At 50.8% G+C, this 19,216-nt stretch overlaps 2 protein-coding genes across 4 annotated transcripts in view; one reads left to right on the forward strand and one right to left on the reverse strand.

The window, feature by feature from the left end:
- The window catches only part of LOC147261157 (nucleoprotein TPR-like), a 28,074-nt gene extending 14,272 nt beyond the window's left edge, over nucleotides 1-13,802 (reverse strand). The window contains exons 1-30 of one of the 2 annotated variants that reach the window (XM_086203079.1): nucleotides 13,513-13,802; nucleotides 12,785-12,889; nucleotides 12,579-12,643; nucleotides 12,290-12,380; nucleotides 12,106-12,209; nucleotides 11,434-11,598; nucleotides 10,937-11,029; nucleotides 10,600-10,680; nucleotides 10,356-10,443; nucleotides 9,744-9,881; nucleotides 9,517-9,611; nucleotides 8,207-8,404; nucleotides 7,932-8,039; nucleotides 7,597-7,820; nucleotides 7,093-7,256; nucleotides 6,840-6,964; nucleotides 6,613-6,761; nucleotides 6,350-6,512; nucleotides 5,939-6,073; nucleotides 5,341-5,481; nucleotides 5,060-5,246; nucleotides 3,973-4,157; nucleotides 3,737-3,877; nucleotides 2,959-3,075; nucleotides 2,657-2,860; nucleotides 2,127-2,296; nucleotides 1,832-1,979; nucleotides 1,608-1,745; nucleotides 351-482; nucleotides 33-163 (exon numbers count right to left, since the gene is read on the reverse strand). In XM_086203079.1, coding sequence (XP_086059205.1) covers nucleotides 33-163; nucleotides 351-482; nucleotides 1,608-1,745; nucleotides 1,832-1,979; nucleotides 2,127-2,296; nucleotides 2,657-2,860; nucleotides 2,959-3,075; nucleotides 3,737-3,877; nucleotides 3,973-4,157; nucleotides 5,060-5,246; nucleotides 5,341-5,481; nucleotides 5,939-6,073; nucleotides 6,350-6,512; nucleotides 6,613-6,761; nucleotides 6,840-6,964; nucleotides 7,093-7,256; nucleotides 7,597-7,820; nucleotides 7,932-8,039; nucleotides 8,207-8,404; nucleotides 9,517-9,611; nucleotides 9,744-9,881; nucleotides 10,356-10,443; nucleotides 10,600-10,680; nucleotides 10,937-11,029; nucleotides 11,434-11,598; nucleotides 12,106-12,209; nucleotides 12,290-12,380; nucleotides 12,579-12,643; nucleotides 12,785-12,889; nucleotides 13,513-13,663 — 4,136 coding nt within the window. In that variant the 5' untranslated portion in view covers nucleotides 13,664-13,802. Of the gene's footprint in view, nucleotides 1-32; nucleotides 164-350; nucleotides 483-1,607; nucleotides 1,746-1,831; nucleotides 1,980-2,126; nucleotides 2,297-2,656; nucleotides 2,861-2,958; nucleotides 3,076-3,736; nucleotides 3,878-3,972; nucleotides 4,158-5,059; nucleotides 5,247-5,340; nucleotides 5,482-5,938; nucleotides 6,074-6,349; nucleotides 6,513-6,612; nucleotides 6,762-6,839; nucleotides 6,965-7,092; nucleotides 7,257-7,596; nucleotides 7,821-7,931; nucleotides 8,040-8,206; nucleotides 8,405-9,516; nucleotides 9,612-9,743; nucleotides 9,882-10,355; nucleotides 10,444-10,599; nucleotides 10,681-10,936; nucleotides 11,030-11,433; nucleotides 11,599-12,105; nucleotides 12,210-12,289; nucleotides 12,384-12,578; nucleotides 12,644-12,784; nucleotides 12,890-13,512 lie in introns of both variants that reach the window. The other variant, XM_086203078.1, reaches the window with a different exon arrangement.
- A 632-nt stretch (nucleotides 13,803-14,434) lies between these two features.
- Nucleotides 14,435-19,216, forward strand: part of odr4 (odr-4 GPCR localization factor homolog) — a 10,326-nt gene continuing 5,544 nt past the window's right edge. Inside the window, exons 1-9 of one of the 2 annotated variants that reach the window (XM_086203082.1) lie at nucleotides 14,435-14,569; nucleotides 14,793-14,942; nucleotides 15,518-15,634; nucleotides 15,833-15,925; nucleotides 16,604-16,710; nucleotides 16,798-16,834; nucleotides 16,915-17,058; nucleotides 17,140-17,235; nucleotides 18,402-18,449. In XM_086203082.1, coding sequence (XP_086059208.1) covers nucleotides 14,847-14,942; nucleotides 15,518-15,634; nucleotides 15,833-15,925; nucleotides 16,604-16,710; nucleotides 16,798-16,834; nucleotides 16,915-17,058; nucleotides 17,140-17,235; nucleotides 18,402-18,449 — 738 coding nt within the window. In that variant the 5' untranslated portion in view covers nucleotides 14,435-14,569; nucleotides 14,793-14,846. The remainder of the gene's footprint in view (nucleotides 14,570-14,792; nucleotides 14,943-15,517; nucleotides 15,635-15,832; nucleotides 15,926-16,603; nucleotides 16,711-16,797; nucleotides 16,835-16,914; nucleotides 17,059-17,139; nucleotides 17,236-18,401; nucleotides 18,450-19,216) is intronic. The other variant, XM_086203083.1, reaches the window with a different exon arrangement.

Below are 19,216 nucleotides of genomic sequence, written 5' to 3' on the forward strand. Positions count from 1 at the left end.
GACCAGGTGAGTCGTCTGAGTGGATGTGCTACCTGGCCAGTTCGGTTTTGAGCTTGGCCATCTCGTCGGCCAGCTGGGAGATGCGTCTCTGCTGAGCTTCTCTCTCCGTGGTGAGCTTCTTACTCTCCTCCACATTCCCGTCCTTCTGCTGGCTCATCAGTTGCTGTGATGGAGAAACTCTCAGGTTGAACTGGTAACTTGAAGATTAGCTAGTGATCACAAGCTTCGGCAAGCGATCGCATCATACTTCAAACTCAAATGTGATCTAATTTAAAAACATATCCAATATTGCACTGTAAATGTTCAAGAAAAATAAAAGTCAAACCAAAGCCTGAGGGTGTTGCAGTTACCTGTACTTTGGCTTTCAAATGTTTTATATCCTCCTCCAATATCCTCTTATCAGCCTGCAGGGAGCCGTTCCTCTCCGACAGCTGAGACAGCGAGTGATGCAGCGGGCTGATGTTGGACTCCAGCTTGGTCACCTGAATCAGGAAGAAAAGGTTTGAACTCACATTCAAGTAACTCAAGTTCCACTCAGGTGTGATAGGGGCTGGTTTAGTGAGCGTGAGAGTGCCCTCCACAGACTGGTCTGCCAGCACCACTGCTGATTGTTACACACACAGCAGGACGGTGTAATGTGCCACGCCGGAGAAGATCTAGCCCTGGTCTGGTTCGTTTCCCTGCTCCACCAAGTCTGAGCGCAGATTCATTGCGACAACAGCATGAACCTCTGACACACTGCTTTAACTTCTGGGGACGATGCAAGTTGGAACACTTGAATTTGAGCAGTTTGCTACATTAGAGGTCAAAGCTGTGAAACTGTGCACACCTAAGAGAGAGAGAAACAGAAGGCGTTTTCTCACCGGCCATCGAGCCGCTAATTCGCCTGTCTTTTTTGCGGCTCGGTCGGAGGTTTCAGAGAGAGTGCGGCACATTGGGGTCAGTTTTAGCCTGGCAATGTTCCTCCTCTGAGGGTTCACTTGTTGCCGCCTCCACTGCTGTGAGTCCAACCCGTCAATGTGCCGGCTCGGCGTGACGTGGGCAGAGGTGTCGACGATGATGCAAACTCATAAACATAACGCTCACCGGTTCCCCCCATCAAACACCTCAGAGAACATCGACATCGACGCTGCTGGCAGCCGGGTTGGACTGGAACACTGCAAGGTCTATCACACCGCCACGGGGCTGAATTTTCTCCTGATGTTGTACGTCACAGTTCACACACAACTACGTGCTGTAGTCACGTCACATGTTTACGCCCACACAAGTGGCGGCTTCTTCGCAAAGAGGTACATTACGCCTCCACTTAACACAGACAAGATGGCAAATTCCTCTACCGGACCGCAAATTTGGCACATTTGGCGAGAGACAGAGACAGAGAGAGACAGAGGGAGAGAGAGACAGAGACAGACAGAGATAGAGAGAGACAGAGACAGAGAGAGACAGAGAAGGGGGCAGGACCAATGAGACGAGCCTGTAAGTGATACCTGTCCCTGATGGCACCCGAGTGTTCCAGTGTGGTGCTGCTCCCAGGAGCGTAAATGACACCTTTTAGACAAACCATGACAAAGGACTTGCTTAAGCTTAGTCCAACTACTGAGTCTTACTTTAGCCTGAGCCTGCTGTAGGTCCAGCTCCAGTTTCTCTCGCTCCATTTTCAGTATCTTGTTGTTTTCTTGGAGAGTGCTGATACTCTCCATGTTCTTCAGCTGTTCCTGCAGCTGAGCCAGAGTCTTTTCTGTGCTCTGTGTGTGAGTAGAGAAATTACCTGTAGAGATTCTGACTGCATGAAAAGTTCCCTTCATTATGACTCTCCTCCATCTCTTCCTACCTGCATCTTTTCCTTCTCTGCGTTCAGGGATTCCTGCAGCTCCCTCAGTTCCCGATCTTGGTGTTCTACACGCTGTTTGCAGCGAAGCGCTTCTTTCTCCGACGCCTCGCACTGAGCCACAGCGATCTCCTTCTCTCGCCGCACAAACCTCCATAGCGCACCGTATTTTAGAAATTAACTGACAAACTCATACAATTCCTTCCAAGAAGACTCCACTGAAAATGGCCCCCAGATTCCATTAAGGAACTCTAGAGTCCTACTCACGCAGTGGGTGCTGCAGTAATGCAGTACTTACCGGAGTATTTCTAGTATTTGCTCCGTGGTCTTCCCTTCTTCACTGAAGGACAGGTCCAGGTGCTGCGGCTGCTGCCGGCTCCTGGTGGCCATCTCATCCATCTGCTGGTGCAGGAGAGCGTTCTGCTTCCCCAGCTCGTCACAGCGATGACTATGACGGGACACGTCGTCCTGGAGGTGTAGGCACAGTCATCTTAGGAAAACCCATCCACCCAGCTGGAGGAGGTCAGGTTAGCGCCCACTCACACAAACACACGGCTTGATGACCTGAGGGTCACTTCAGGTGGTTTGGAGTTGGACCTTACATCTACATGTCCAGCCAACAAGCACACACGGGTGGGTGCCAATGCAAAGTTGGAATCATCAGAGACACAGGCTTCTTGTTCATGTTAACTTGTATGTCAAATTAGTCCACTAGACATTGAGTCAGAAACAAAAGTTACTAAATGTTTAAAAGTTCTTCTTAATTAGTTTTTTTAAATCTGGTCACTGCAAATCTAGAAGAACGAAGGGGTCGGTTCTTTGTCCCACCTTCAGCTGTCTCTCCGCTGTGGTCCAGGCAGCCGTTCCCTCTTGCAGGAGGGAATTGGTCTTTTTCAGTTGTTCTTCCAGTTCCCTCTTCCGTGCCGCCTCTTGCTGGAAAGCTTTTTTCAACTCCTGCAGGGCCTCCACATCGGCAGCGTGAAGCATTAGCTCCCGCTCGTACTTAGCCTGAGCCTCCACAGCTAGCTTCGTCTGAGGAGCAGAGGAAACAGTCGTCATCTGTCAGTAGCCTGTTTTATGTTGTGTGTGTGTGTGTGTGTGTGTGTGTGTGAGAGCGAGCGAGCATTAACCTGCAGCAGGCTCTCCTGGATGGACTTCTGCTCCAAAGTCACAGCAGCAGCAGATCTCTCCAGCGCCTCCTGCTGCTCGGCTTGGCAGGTCTTCAGACTGCGCTGCAGCTCACACACCTAGACAGAGGAGGCTTCCTGACTCCAGCACATTCACACATGCACCTGGACCGGTGTTCATTAATATGAGCTGTCCCCGTCAAGTAAAGACTAAACAAAACAGGTCCATTCACCCATGCTGCTCACTAAATGGCTCCAGTGTGAAAGGATTGTTTGCTTCTCTTTTTATTTGCGTGTAAAGGAATTTGTGTTTCACTGTCAGCGTATTAAAAGGTGCTAGACAGTCTAATATTTACCAAGTTGAAAATTATTCTTCCGTGAGCTACCATGCTAACATTGATGGAACAGGAATACAAAAATTGGGAACGGAAGTCGTTTCTGATTATAATTCCGACCTCATGACGGCCCATAAGAAAAGAGGACCACCGCAGTTCGAACACCGTCCTCGGCGTCTCAACACCAGCAGAGGATGCGGTCGCTCAGATGGAGAGCATTTGTTTCAGTATCAAGTTTGCAGGAATACATTTCTCAGACTTGGACCAATAAACCCGTGGCTCTTTATCTTAGCACATGATCTGATCTTTCACAAAAGTCAAGGAAATTCTATTTGTTCCTCTTAAGAAAAACACCAAACCCTTGAAGGAATCAATGACAAACGGTCGTCAGAAGGTTACGGTGCGGGGAAATCTCTGAGAGAACAGGCGCATGTTAGAAGACCTACTTGTTTCTCCACTGCATCCAAAGCCTTCCTCTCCTCCTCTCGCTCTTCCTGCCTCTTTCTCTCCACTTCTTGTATCCTCACCTCCAGCTGCTTCTGCACCTCCTCAGACTCCTTCAGCCTCGCCTCCTGAAGAGAGTGACTCTGACAGACACCATAAGAGAAGTTGCTGAGTGGAGATACGAGTAGAGACCAACAAGACGGACAAACAGGAATAAATAAATCAACATGAGCAGTACCTCTTTCTCTTTCTTCAGACTCTCCTCCAGAGTCAGAACCACAGATCTGTACTGATCTACAGTAGCATTAGCGACACTTAGCTGCTCTGCTAGTTCATTGTTCCGCTCCTCAGCAGTATGCAGCTGACCTTTGGCCTCTATAAGCTCCACCTCTGATACGCCTGGCTGCTGGGAGGTCGGTGGCCCTGGAGTGAGGGAGGATGTACAGAGACACAAAAACATGTCAAAGAGGATCTGCTGGCCCTCACAGCCAGGCTCAACCTGATCGATTTGTCTGTGCTGCTTCACACCCAACATGCGTCAGCACGTCGTCGGCCGTCTCAACGCAGTTTCAGTACGTTCCCACACCAAGTGTGTTTCTCTGCAGAGGTTGGAGTATCACACAGCTTTGGGCATGTGGGGTTAGTTTTCTGAGCAGCCCAAAAGGAAAAAAATCAACCATCTTGGAATAAATGTACTGTCCCAGCAGCAATGATGGAGACGCTGACCAACTGCCAAACGCTGCTGTGCATCAGCAGGATCCTCACCTCTGGTGCTTTGCCTCCACTCATGCAAACGCAGCAAGACTGAAGTTCAACTCCTACAGACACGGATGAGACCTCGTGCTACCACAGGAGATTCATGCTGAATCATGAGGATGAATCCACAGCCTCAATTCCACTGGAGAAGCACTGCACCTTGGGACGAGGCTGCGAGCACCTTCAATATCCCAAGTGACTATGAGGCGTTTCCCTCCTCACCTACACGGTCCAGTCTCAGGAGACGGGTTTTTACAGACCTGTGTGACTGGTTCTGACTGGAACAGAATCTCTCTAACCTCTGGTAAACACGGCAGATGTGACAGGGCCCCTTGAGTATGACATACCACCAATAAAGTATATGATTTATACATTTCCATCCTTAATTATCATTATTATATATACATATTATACTAATTACATCCCTGAAACATTATTTATACCTGTTTAAATATATCTCACCAAACAACTGCTTTACAGAAGTTTAACAGGTCGTTTTTACATTCGACGTCATGCTGTGATACTCGTGCTCATCATTCCAGACGGTCAGAGAACTGAGCTGCGTTTACCTCTGAGCGGCACTCGGAGGCTCGCTGCTCGGGCTGCTGGGGACGTAACCGTCTCAGAGGAGGAGGTGGAAGCCGGCTGAGCTCTCAGTGCAGCAACCTGCTGTTCAGCGCTACGCAGCAACTCCTTGGTCTTCTGCTGCAAGGTATTCTGGGTCTCAAGTTGCTTCTTAGCCTCAACCAACTGAGCCTACGAATGAGGTGACACAGGAGTAGAGAAGCAAACGTTAGAAAACCAGCAAGGTGAATCCTGGGTGGATCCACTCAGCAGCCAGTCTACGTACGTCCATGGTGCGTCCTAGAGCGTGTCTCTGCACCACCTCCTGGTCCAGCCTGGTCTTCATTGAGGCCAGTTCCGCTTCCAGTTGTTTGATCTTGTTGTTCAGTCTTTGACGAGTCTCCGTCTCTGTGCGCTCCATAGTTAACTGCACCAACATCAGAGACGCGAGTCATTGCACTGAGGAGGAGGGACGTGCCAGTCTAGTGGTTTTCGCCCCTGATCCCTGCTCTTGCAAATTAGGCCTAAAAAGTCCCACTATGAAGCCAGTAAGTAGCGGGTCAGAGGTGAACACATTCAGCGTTTACACATGACAGCGTGTTCCTTTGTCCCAGCAAGCAAATACATGAACTGATCCAGGGCGAGCTGCTGAGCATCAGCGACACCTGCGGACCGTCAGTCACGACCCACCACGACACGGGGCCCCCGGCCCAGGTAGCACTTAATATGGAAACATTTCACAGATGTGAGACCAGCAGAAGTTGAGGATGAGGCGCATGGCAGCGCTGGTTCAGACAAGTGTATGCTGTTGGTGCTCAGGACAGACAGACCTCTCACCAGTGGAGAGGACACAGCCAGTGCAGGCTGCTGTGAGACACTGGTACCTGTATGGTCTTGAGGTTGGTGAGCAGCAGGTTCTGGTTACGCTGCTCTGCCAGCATGGATTCCTTCTCTCGATTGAGTCGACTCTCTGCTTGCCTTAAAATATCTCTCTCTTTGGTCAAGTTCTCGACACGCACCTACACACACACACACACACACACACACACAGAAAAACTGAGTAACAGTTGAGACAGAAAGGGATCAAAGCGGAGGAGACATCCCGTCCAGTACAGCTCTCAAGAGAACAAACTAGAGAGCAGGACGACGGCTGAACCCTCACATACATCTCCAAGAGCTTTTTTCACCCTCGCATGTTTAAAGGATAACGAATTCATCAATAAATGTGTGTGTGTATCAGGATACGTAGCCTTCCAGCCAGCTACCTACTTTCACCTCTCTCTCGTGCTCCATACCTGTTCCAGGGCCAGTTTTTCATTTGCTTGCCGCAGTTCATGGCTCATTGTGTGGATGATGTGTTCGTGTTGTTGGGCCGTTGCAGCCATTTTCTGGCTCCGTTCCTGGAGGACAGAGATCTCTCTACGATAGGCTGTGACGGTCTCCTGAAGCATCTCATATCTAACAGAGAGACATGGAGCAGAGAACGGATACCATGACTGATAGGGACCAAGAGCTGTCAGAGGACAACCAGAGGGGCCAGTCTGTTAATGAACCGCACCTCTTGTTGCTGAACTCCAGCTGAGAGGTCAGCTTGGCGTGACCGGAGCGAGCCTCCGTAAGCTGTTTCTCCAGGCGCTCGTTTGTGTCATTCAACATTCTGTCATTGGCTGCCTTCTCTTTCTTATACAGAGTGAAGGCATCGTTGAGCTAGCGGAGCAAAGACACGCGTGATCAGAAGCCATCTAGCGCAGAGACGTGTGGCAGCGCTTGCACACCTGTTCGCACCTGTTTCAAAGCAGCTTTGGTCTGAGCCGTCTGAGCAGATTCAGCCGCTGTCACTCTCTGGGCCGTGGAGCGAGTAGCTGGTACCGAAGGACGAACATTTGTGGGCTGAGGAGAAGAAACTGGAGCTACACACACACGCACACACACACACACACACACACACACACACAAGTTCAACTTCAATAGAGACTAGTATTAGCTAGCAGTATAAGCAGTAAACTGTGGTAGCAGTAGTGAAGTATTTGTGCGTCACCTTGAGGCGGCAGGCTGAAGCCGGTGCTCTGAGTCAGCAGAGCTTTGTACATGTCTCTCTGCCTGGCGTTTGAGTCGGCCAGCTGCTTCTGCTGGTTCCTCTGCTCCTTCAGCTGCTCCGTCTCCTTCTGGAGTTTCTCCACACTGGCCTCCAACTCTGACACGCTAGGGTCAAGCAGACGACGCATGCTTACATCACAGGGTCACACAGGTCACTCTACACTTGGGGTCCATTACGGTTGGTGTGTTTTAGGAAGCGGACAGCAAGCATGTACACCTGACACCTGAACCTCAAAGCCAATGGGATGTCTTGTGTGGTGGTCAGGGTTCTACAGCACTCCAGGCACGACTGAATGGAGGCTGTTTCCTAAACTCGCGCACTAAGAATATGAACAGGGCTCAAAGGTGTTTTCACGCTGTCTGGTCCTACTTATGGACAATGGCGTTGTGGATAGGTGTGGATCCAACTGCAGCCATGACTGCAGCGGTGATGGCAGTTCGTTACCGCGCTGATGTGACTTGGCTCTTCTGTCTGTCCCGGTCCTCCTCCAGCTGCCTCAGCCTCCCCAGCAGGCTTTGGTTCTGCCGTTGGAGCTCCTCCACATTCCGGAACGACAGCTGACGAGCACTGTTGACCTCTGAGGTGCTGGAAATGTCGGAGGATCTCCCGTCATCCTTGGTCACCTGATTACCTTTGGCTTCTTCCAGCTCCACCAGAAGAGCACATACCTGCACACACCAACACATAGATTTCCTTCCTCTCATTCCCAGGTAGAAGAATATCACGTTGGCCTTGTAAACGTGCTCAGAGTGCATTTAGACTCGTGGGTGTGCTGGTACCTGAGTGGATGTGTCGTCGAGCTGCCTCTCTGCCCTCAGCTTGTCTCTCTCCAGGGCATCACAGCGCTGCTTGGCCTCCTCTTTCTCTTTCTGCAAACTGTAGATCTCCTGATATCAACAAAGATCAGAGCAAATACTTGAGATCTAAGACAAGATTTAGTCACCTGTAGGCAGTATCAATTTACACACACTTTAATTTTGTTACTCAGAAAAAGAAGAAGAAGAAGAAACTGTAGACTTATAGAGAGACAAAGGAACATGGACGTGCGTCCCACCGTTCGAGCCTGTTCCAGCTTGTTGCACAGCGAGGCCATGGAACCCTGCATGCTCTCATACTCCTCTCTCTGGCGTCGGAGGACCGGTGCTTTAGACTCCACCTCCTGGATGATTTCATCCAGAACTCTACTTACTCTCCTGGTCTCCTGCTTCTCCAGCTGAAGGTGCGTCTGGCACTCAGCGTACGCGTTATACAGCTAAACACAAAGGAGGAGGACAGAGAATTCTGTTGAGAAAATACTCAGCGACAAGTCAGGTCTTATTCTTACGTAGTATTGTTGTCTTATCTCTTTGGCGTAATCTGCCGTTTCTCCATCAAGCATCTTTATCAAGCATGTTCTACGTTGCTGAGGTTCTCACATCTGCAACACAACAGCAGCAGACACAAACTGCTGGTGGGACTTTCTAGTCACACTGGGGAAACCCTGTTCTGTGTCCAACACATCCTCAACCACTGCAGGCACTTCAACAGGATGGCCGGCACTAACTAGCGGTTATTAACGGTGAGCTGTCGACCAGCAGATGAGCGCGTGACCCACTAAGACCACCAAATACAGGTTTGTTCTCGTGAAAGGGTTTATTTATGTGCCAATGAAAGCACAAGCAGCAAGAGAAGAGGAGGATTCACACAGGATTCATCTGGTGAGGCGCAGATCCACTGACCTCCTACCAAGCAGCCCCTCGGGTAACCTGCTACTGATGCAGCGCCTCACCAGCACATCAGAGCAGCAGCTCCTCGCCACCGTCTGTGTCACCAAGCAGCCCTGGACCCTTAAGAACGTGCTAAATACGTTCAAGTTATCAGGATTATGGTTATTACCACCCCGAATTTTTCCCCTAAGTGAAATGGCGGCCTGTGCATCTACCATGACGCAAACCTTTGACCGTTCCACTGCTAGCATTCAGCAGCTAGAATCTGAACGGCTGGTTAAACAGTTAACCGGTGCACACTAAGCCCACTCCTTTTCGCGGTTGCCATCGAGCCTTTTGTGATTGCCTTGCGTGGCAACTGGAGGATACAGGGGTGATGGAGGGGAGGAGTCGAACTGAAGGTCTCGTTTCTTACATGAAGCCCTCACTGATGTGGAGCTTTTCTGTCAGTTTTCAGGATAAAATTCAACTTAAATAAAAGTGGACTGCTCCTCATACAAAAGCTATCTAGACAGATCTACCCATCTGTCCATCCAGACTGTTGTTTGTTTGTCCGTGTTTGGGCAGCCAGAGGTGTTGTGTTCTGGGAGGCGACATCAACCCACTCAATCATACCAGAACCGCTCAGTCATGTGACCCCGTGTCCCATTAAACTCACGTCAAAGAACTTCATGCCGGGCTTCACGATGGCAGCGATGGCTGCCGCTGACGGACACATGGAGTCCAGCTGCTCCTCGGTCAGAGACGGCCCACCTGCACCAACACGTATGCTTCAGCAAATAACAGCCAGGGTGTACACGCATACTTCTATCCAGCAGACACTCGACGTGCAAATACTCCCTACGCACAAACACAGACGCAGGTGTGAGTTGATGCTTTTCTTACAGCAGCGTTTCCCTGCAGCCTTCACTGTCGCGTTCTCCAGCTCCTTCTCCATTTTCTTGATTTTCTCTCGAAGCTCCGCCTCCAGTTGTTTCTTCTGTTGCTCTCCAGTCGACACCTTCTCCTCGAGAGCCTTGTTGGCTGCAAGTGCAATAACAACCACACGGACATGAGTCATACGTGGAGGCCTTTCAGTGACACACACGGGGGTCCTCGACAGCAGGATCACATCCAATCATGAAACGGACAGTGACAAATCTCAGGCAGGATTGTTGACAGGGTGACGTTTGTGATGCGCCACCACAGCGCCGTGCTCTAACCTCATCCTCTAAACCCTTTCGCCTTCAGGGGGACGTGATAAATCTGCTCTGTAGTTCTTTTTTTATCCAAGTTACAAATTAAAGAAGAAAATAAAATATGATCAGGTGTACTGATATCAAGTCAAAGGACAGAGCCGTGACAGCACAGCACCACACAGCTACCTTGACATCGTAGAACGCTGGAACACTGCGGCTCCCTCACCCACTCCTCGCACTGCCCAACATGTGACAGTAGCGAGTCGGAGGACTCACCAACTAACCAGCTTGAGAAGAAAACTCAGAACAGGGTTCCTACCTTCCCCGGTGGTTTTGACCAGCTTGCTGAGCTCCTCCACTGCTCTGCTCAGTTCTTGGTTCTTACTCTCCGTGTCTGATGCCGCTCCCTGCAGACAGACCAACATCAGCGAACGCTAACCACACGCGGGAAACAACACTGACATCACTCAGAATCATCCATGCCAGTGGTCACACGTCCCACCAGTTTAACCCGTCTGGACTAGTACAGTAATATTCTCCCTGACTCCTGTGAGGCAACTTACCTTGTAGAGGGACGACAGCTTGACATGAGCGTTCAGCTCATTGCGGTACTTGTCCTCCATGGCACTGCGCTCATCTTTAGCCTGAGAGTCACAGAGAGCAGACCTCATCAACAGGAGCATGACCCGACTGGCCAGTCTGACCACAGATCTCCTACCACAGTGAAATGGAGGTCCTGTGCATGTAAAGTTAAATAAATGCTTCTCTGTTCCACTGAGAGAGACAGACACAATACAGTGTGGCGCCTCGTCTCTGGGGATGGGGTGAGACGGTGAGGTCAGGGGTCTGACTCCTGGAGGGGGGGCAGCATCAGTCACGCATGTTTCTGCATCTACACACCTGCTTCAACTTGTTGTTCAGCTCCTCAGCTCTCTTCCTCTGACTTTCACTCATCGCCCTCAGAGCCTTCAGCTGACCCTCCAGTCCAGTCACCTGTTGAGGAGACAGGTCACACCTGGTAACTTCCTGGATACAAACGTTGCCGCGGCAGCGTCCTGTGGTGTCCTACTTGTATTTGTTGTTCAAGTATAGGACTCGTAGTAATTTGATTAATTCTGCTCTTATTCAGTGGACGACTTGATGAAATGAAAGTCTTGTGAAATCACATCCCTGCTGCTGTGGAAAGCTCAACTCCATGCTGTAATGACTCTGAGGCAAAGTTCTTAGCAGCACCCACTGGTGCCAGCAGCTCGGTGCCCCATTCATCACCCACCGCACCAATGGAGCTTAATACATTTGTGTGTGTGACACAATCTGCTCATGTCATGCATTATTACTCTGTGTGTGTGTGTGTGTGTGTGTGTGTGTGTGTGTGTGTGTGTGTGTGTGTGTGTTACCTGCTCCTTGCTGCTCCTCAGACTTCCCTGCAGCTCCAGAGTCTCTCTGCCTTTGTCCCTGCTGGTGTTCAGCAGCTCTTCCGTCTTGGTCTTCAGCTCTGCTGCCAGCCACTCCATCTTCTTCTCCAGCAGCTCCTTCTCCTGCTCCATACGCTTCTCCCGGTGCTGCACACGTGCACAACCAGCACACACAGGCTCAGTGTAGGTTCATTTCCCATGAGCACCAGATCTAAGGAACGTCTTGCGGACATTTCCTCCATCACAGTACGATCAGCCAATAGAACTCTAGAATCCCCTGGAAACGTTTTGTGGTGAAGGTCACGGTGGCAGGTAAACAACAGCAGTGCAGCACTTCTGTGACATTCAAAGGGACACAATGCTTTTATGTGTGAACCTATTTTCATTCAAAGACCTATGTTGAGGAAGCTGCGACTGGCTGGTGGTGGTCAGGCTTTCAATCAGTGACAATCCAGGAAATAGAGCCAGCATTGCAGGCGGAAGGGTTAAAGGTCATTCAAACAGGAGTAGAGGCGACTGAGAAAATGCTGGTTTCTGGTTTAAACAGGACAGTCTGGGGGGTTCTGATCGACTCCTACACAGCAGAGAGCAACCAGCCTGTAGCGACCACCATGGCGGCTTCTGCTTTTGCTTCAGTTTCCATGTGGCACCAACCTGTACAGAAGCCTCAGATGACACAATATCGTCCAGCTTTAACTGAAGCTCCATCTTGGTTTTATTGGCCTCTGTCAGCTTCTCATTCAGGCGCTTCACATCCTCTGCAACACACATCAGTCACAAAGGGACAATCGTTACGTTTGTGTGTGTGTGTGTGTGTGTGTGTGTGTGTGTGCCTTACCAGTCAAGTTCTCCACCTCACGGCTCCTGTTCTCCAGCTGCCTCGCCAGTTCTCTCCTCTCTGCCTCGATCTCGTACTTGGCCTTGGTCTGCTGCTGCAACCACACATATTCAGACACACAAACCGTTGGGAGACCGGCTCAGTCAACAGGCAACGAAGAGCAACACCAGGTAAAATGGCTGCTATTAATATGAAACGAGGTTCTCTAACAAAGCAGCCATCAGTGATTCACTCGCAGAGCGAGAGAGCCGCCGAGCTGATGACGAGTCCTCCTGATGGCTGCGTGTACCTGCTGGGCTGGTTTATCCTCAGGTGCGTCTCCCTCGATTCCCTTCAGAGTGCTCAGCTCCTCACCTGTGCAGAGACGATTAACAGGACATGTGACCACTTTAACACACATATATGATACAGAGTAGCGAGGTGCCAACGGCTGGAAACCAGACCCCGACGTGAACCATCAGGGGTGTATGAGAGTGTCTGTACACGCGGACTGACTGAGTTTGTTGTTTTCCTCCTTCAGTGCCTGCAGATCTCTGGTCGCCAGCAGGATCTGTTCCTGACTCTCCGCCAGCTTCTTCTCCATGTCGAAGTACTGCTGCTCTGTAGGGGAGAACATGCCAGCGACACGCCAGCATCAAGTCACTGAGCGCTGGATGTAGTTCTGCACGTCTCACTGCTAAAGACAGCAACTTCAAACACATACCTGTATTCCTTCACCAGCACATACAGTCTGTATTCTTAATTAGTCAGTAATTACACCACTAATATTGAGAAAGCTCACACAGGAAGCTCATCAGCCGGTGCACCCGTCATGGCTGCAGGTGAACCTCGTACAGTACATGTACTTCATTAGTACAAGTTGGAGTGTGTACTGAGCTGAAGTGTTCGTTTCATCGTGCACGTCAGACCCTCATCCTACTTCATTCCTGAGACTAACGTGTACTTTTACTGGGTAGAACGAGGTTTTCGGTTCTTCATAATTACTGTAAAACTCAATTTTACTGCTTTAAACTCCGTCACGTACTTCTCCTCGAACCACCCCGGTACTGAGCCGGAAGGCTGCTGCTATTAGCATGAGCGTGACTAGCTAACGCTAGCTGGCTAACTGGAGAACGCTGACCATCCAGGTGACGTCATTGAAGCATTTTCGCGGTGCACCTGTCTACTGATCTGAGGGTCACCCTAGAGGTCCAAACCGGTTTCCTCCGGTCGTATCTACGTACCGCTGTCGGCTCTGAACCGCTCCAGCTGCGTCCGCAGCGCTTCGTTAGCATCCTGCAGCTCCGTCACAAACTTATCCAGCTTGTTCTGGACGCCTTTCGGGAGCTTGTTCAGCTCCGCCTTCTCGAGCACCTGCAGCAGGGCGGCCGCCATCTCTTGCTGCCGCGACGCCGAACTCCTGCTTCTCTCAGGTAAAGTTCGATGTGCCGTCGGTACTTTCACCGCAGACACCGAGGAGTCGACAGGCAGCTCGACTTCTGCTTCTGATGCTGCTTCCTCTCCTTCTCGAGGTCCGGACCAGCCTGCTCGAAAAACCACCACCAGGTCCACAGCGCCACCTACTGCACCGGAGTGGAGGCTCATGTTTGCAGGTTTGGACAACATATTCGGTGTCCCTGGAGCACCAGAGGATCTGCTTCCATATATGATGATCACATCCACTGGTAGCACTGGTAGTACTGGTAGCACTGGCAGTACAGGTAGCACCTCACTGTGGCCCCCCAGCAAGAAGGTTGTGGGTGGAGCCTCAGCTGGAGCACGGGGTCTTTCTGTGTGAGTCTGCATGTTCCCCCTGTTCCTGTGTGGATTCTCTCTGGTACTCCAGCTTCCTCCACAGTCCAAAGACATCAAGAGGGACCAGGTTAATCCAGACTCTAAATTGACCGTAGGCGTGGCTGGGAGAGCCAATGGTTCTCTGTCTCTATGTGTTGGCCCTGCCATGGACTGGTGACCTGTCCAGGGGGAAGGCTGCTGGGAGAGGCTCCACCCCCACTACCCTCAACAGGAGAAGAGGGAGAAGATGGATGGATGAGTGGATGGATGGATGGATGGAGGGAGGGATGGATGGATGGAGGGAGGGATGATGGATGATGGATCAGATTGTGAACTCAAAGCAAATTGATGATGTTACGTACTCCGGTACAGTAGGTGGCAGCATCCATGTTGCTTTTACGCCGACACTGGAGCGAAAGCAGAAGAAGCAGCAGGAGCAGCAGCAGCAGGAGCAGCAGCAGCAGCAGCTGTCAGCTCCACCGCGAGCAGCTCAACTTCCGTGTCCAGGTGTGTGTTTCTTCTCAAGTCTGTCGCTTCTTTACGTTGCAGGACGATACTTTGATAGTCACGTCTTTCGAATGTGGTTCCCATCGGAGAGTCAGAGTTGGAGGGACAGACCCACGTCAGCACGTCACTCTCGTCACCACGTCACTGCATGTCGCATAATTCCGTCTGCATCTTTGAAGATGATGAGCGACTCCAGCTGTGTTTTATTCTCCCGCCTCCGTAGTGACCCGGGACTTCCATCCGGGACTTCCAGTCGTGTCCGTGTCCCTCAGGCGCGATGGGCCGCGGGTGCATAGCGGACGACGCCGTGGGGGAGTACCTGTCCCAGCAGTGTGAGGAGGCGGGCCCAGTCGCGGGTCTGCTGGTCGGACAGGTGAGGTTATTTAGTGCCGTTCTTGTTCTGTTGCTCTTCATGTCAGAACATCAGACCAGATCTTGCTAGAACCTCAGATCCACCTGCTCAGAGCCCGGGATGGCTGCCGCCCCCGGGCCCTCTGGTGGAGTCTCTGATGCAGTGGGACAGCTCAGGACCTGAACTGTCCAGGGACGGAGTCAGGAAAACAAACCAACAAAAAGCTCATGTTAGGGTTTCGGTGGGCCAGGATTTTCAGCGGTGCTTCGCTTCACTTATTTAGGTAGGAGAAGTTGCAGATGGCTCAGGGGTGCAGGCGGGCGTGAGGACGCCGACGCCGCAGTGCTGAGAAGATGCAGAATGATGCTGCCAACACTTTAGCATCTCATCTGGGTTCTTTGATGGCGAGCGCGCCGAGCATCGCGTCCTCTGCTAACTCAAAACACTTGTATGGTCGACAAGTCTGGGACTGCTGCTCCACGGACAGCAGAACCTGGACCCTGGTCCTCTGAATGTTCTCTGGTTCCTCTGTTAGATCATGGTAGATCTATCATCATGACATCAGTGTACTGATATTAATGACTGAATCATTTCAGAGTTCCGCTCAGAGGGATTTCGTGGTCATGGCGTCTCGGACACCTCAGCGAGAGGAGTCGGGTGCAGCTGCAGGAAACTGTCTGGACAAGGAGTGGGTCAGTGAGCACGCTCGACAGGTAGGAAGACGGGGCCGTGCTGTGAGCTCATCCTGAATGATGCAGAGGCTGAGTGGGTGAAAGTGTCTCTGTGTGATTATAGAAAAAAAACATAGAGCCCAAAAGGTTTTAGAACCCACAGGAAATGTTCGTATGAAGTAGCAGACGCGGGTCAAGTGTTTCTTCAGCCTTGTTCCTACATACTCGATGTGTCTGCAGGTGTCCAGGATGCTGCCTGGAGGTCTGTCTGTGCTGGGAGTCTTTGTCATCACGGAGGCTGATGCCAAGAACACACTGGCCTCCCTCCGCCAGGTGAGCTTCATTGAAACACACACACACACCGCATGGATCCAGCAGGGTTCTATCAACCTCGTAGCTTGACTGGCTCAAACGAGACAGCGCTCCTCCTGCTTCGATTGGTTTGATGGTGCAGTTTCTTAAACACACAGTGGAGTTTCTGTCTGTTGTGCTGCATCTCCACCTCGGTGACAGGCGACGTACACATTACACCCAGTAGGGAGATGCTGCTAGCTAGCAGCTACAGTACATCCCAGTACATGTAGCTGCTAGCTAGCAGCGACCATCTGATCAGAGATGTAGCCGCTAGCTAGCAGCGACCAGAGCAGCGCTGCCCGCTAGCCTCAGACAAGCGGAGACCTGACCACTGTGACATCACTTCAAATATCCATCAATATTTCAGAGCATCTTCTAAAGCCACTTAAGGTTTTATAAACTTTGTTCATGTATTTTGAACTTCCCAAGACTTGTACCCACACGTGGGGAGTGACATCACCCCCCTCTGAAGGCTGGTGTGTGATGTGTAACCGTCACATGTGACCCTTGACCTCTCATTTAGTGTTCAGGTCATCTTTGAGTCCTCGTGGATTTTTCTACATTCTTTGAGAACATCAGGACCCTCCAGGGAACAGTATGCAGGTGAGATGTCCTTGACCTTGACAGTTGACCCTTGACCACCACCTTTCTTTGCAGCTGGTTTTTGCAGTGGAGAACCTGATCTCCTCGGAACATCTGTGGACCCCTGATGATGATGATGTCACAGACTGGCTCACGCTGCATGTCAACCCCAAAACCAGGAAGTATCCTTTTGTGCGGCGCTCCCTCTGATGCAGCCACCAGCTGGACGGAGTTGAACTCTGGAGATTTTCTTTAACCCTGCACTTCAGAACTATCTGCAGAACCTTTGATGTCAAAGACCCCAAGGTGAGTCTGGACCTCTGCCTCATCTGGAGCTTTTACACTCATGAGTGCAGAAGGTTCTGATATCATCCATCATGTTCTAGAGCGTGGCCAAGCCTGCAGACTGGAAGTACCAGTCCAGCGTTTGTTCCTCCTGGGCCACCGTCACATGTTCTCTCCACGTGGACATTCTGGTTCCACTACCTGACAACAAAGCCAGCTCAGAACACCTGAGCACGTGTCTTAAGGTGAGAACTCTCACACACTTGAACATAGATCCTTTTTCAGGAACTTCAGTGAAACTGTTGTGAGGTTCTTCTTTGTTGTAGGAGGAACTGAAAGTGTGGGCCCACCAGATAGAAGGTGGAGTTTGTCTGATTGATGGACTCAAGCTGCCAGAGGATGCAGAACTCCCAGGAGGACAGGTTTGTACTGGCATGAGCCCGAGTGACAGAACGGCCAAATGTGAGTAGATTGAAATCTATGTCACACTTGTCTAAGGTTCTAGCTCTTGAAGCACTTTACATTCATTCATTTTCACACACACACACACACACACACACATATCTGTGGAAGCTGTATTGTAGGCACCAACTGGCTCATGAGGAGCAAGTAAAGGTTCTGTATCTGACTCTTTCTGAGGCAGCGGGATCAAACCTGTGAAGTCTCTCTACCATCTGAGCTCCACTGCCACTAAACCCAGTGGACCGACATGGCGCTGAACTGTTGGTTATTGTGGTCCAAGTGTTGCCACCCAGCTCCGCGGTCCTGGCAGACTCTGATTCGCTGGCTCATCTCGGCATCATGAGATGAGAGCCAACGGCGGCGTGCTGTCTCGTGATAGCATAAACTACTCTGCTGTATTTCTGTGTCCAAGAGCTCAAGTGTACACAGTTGTTACTCAACAAAATGCCCTTCATAGTTTTTGACTAGTTTTTATCAAGAAACCTCACGCAGCATCGCAGGAGACGTCAGATCTCCTTCACCCCCAAGCGCAGACTTTTCTCATGGTAAATTTGGTCTTTTTGCGTGAGGCGGCGCTGGACGGTTCACCAAACATATCTGCAGGAAACACTCACTAAAGGCCTGGCTAACACGATGAATGCCATCTGCTTTTACTGTACATGTGGCCCCCAAAATAATAACTTTGTATCATCAGTGCCCTCCATAGACCTCATAACTCTGAGCATCCCGCAAGGTTGGAGACGAGCCTCGTTCAGGAGAATTGCCTTGAAAATGAGGAAGGACGACTGATGGAGGTCAGGCCCTCAGGAACACACGTAGAGGTGGCGTTAACAGTCCTGAGGAAACCGAGAATGAGCCGGGCTGGGATGCGCGCGGCGAGATAAACAAGGAAAGGCTCCAGATCCAGATCAAGGACATGAGCGTCTACAACAGCAGGGTTTAGATGACAGGAGCTGGAAGAGCCATCAGCTTTGCTTCCTGTCTGTGAGCTAAATCAAGGGCTAAAAAAAATCACAAAGAACAAGTGTGTGTGTGTAAGAACCTTTCATAAATGATGCCCAGAGTCCAGCAGTCCCTCACAGCAAAGCTCTGCTCCTGAACCACTGTGTCTGATCTGCCTCTGCAGAGGAGGAACGTGAGACAGACGTATTCAGCTCAGCTGCTCATCTCACCGGTAAGACACTCACACACCAACACGTTATTAAACCACCACGACTCATAACCGCCGCACGTCCTAAGATCAGTGTGTTTCATTGTTTTCCACTGGAAAAGCACCAACAAGTCCTGACAAACTGTGGTTCTCAGAAACGATGCTCACACCGAGAGCTGCTCTAAGTGGTCCTGTAGTCAGGGTCCACAGAAGATGGAACCAGTCAGCTGATGCTAGATCTGTGTGGACGTTGGGTTCGTCTGAACCACCCCAGTGTCACTTCCACACAAACTCAAATATTGTTCAGGATTAGGATGAGGACCCGCCCTCTTACTCCTGCGCTGCCTCGAGCCCGTTTGTTGTGGAACGTTTCGCTGCGTAAATCTAGCAAAGAAGCTAACTGGTGTACCACAAGTAACTGGTGGCCAACAGGTAACTGGTGGACAGGTGTAGTGATGGAGGAGGGGCCGCCTCGCTTGCAGAGGACCAAGCTGATGATAGTGCTGAATAAATGTTCTCAGCAGGAGAAAGACGGGCAGCACGTCAAATATATCAGCTGATTATGAGCACCTCCAGCCTCACCAGAAGTAAAAAGTTTGGTACCGCATCAGAACCCGCCTCTCTATTTCCTCCTCATCCTCCAAACAATTCCCTTTTCAAAGCCTGCAGTGGCCTGACGCCCTCGACTCAGCTCCAGGTGCAGGATTGCAACTGGGAGCCCAGGCTGGAGTATTTCAACTCATGAAAAGTTGGTTGAGTGGATCCTCGCCCTGAGGTCAAACTCAACTGGT

Source organism: Aulostomus chinensis, chromosome 5 (genome assembly GCF_037954235.1).
Source record: "Aulostomus chinensis isolate RoL2024-O1b breed Wild chromosome 5, RoL_Achi_v1.0, whole genome shotgun sequence".
Lineage (NCBI taxonomy): Eukaryota > Metazoa > Chordata > Actinopteri > Syngnathiformes > Aulostomidae > Aulostomus > Aulostomus chinensis.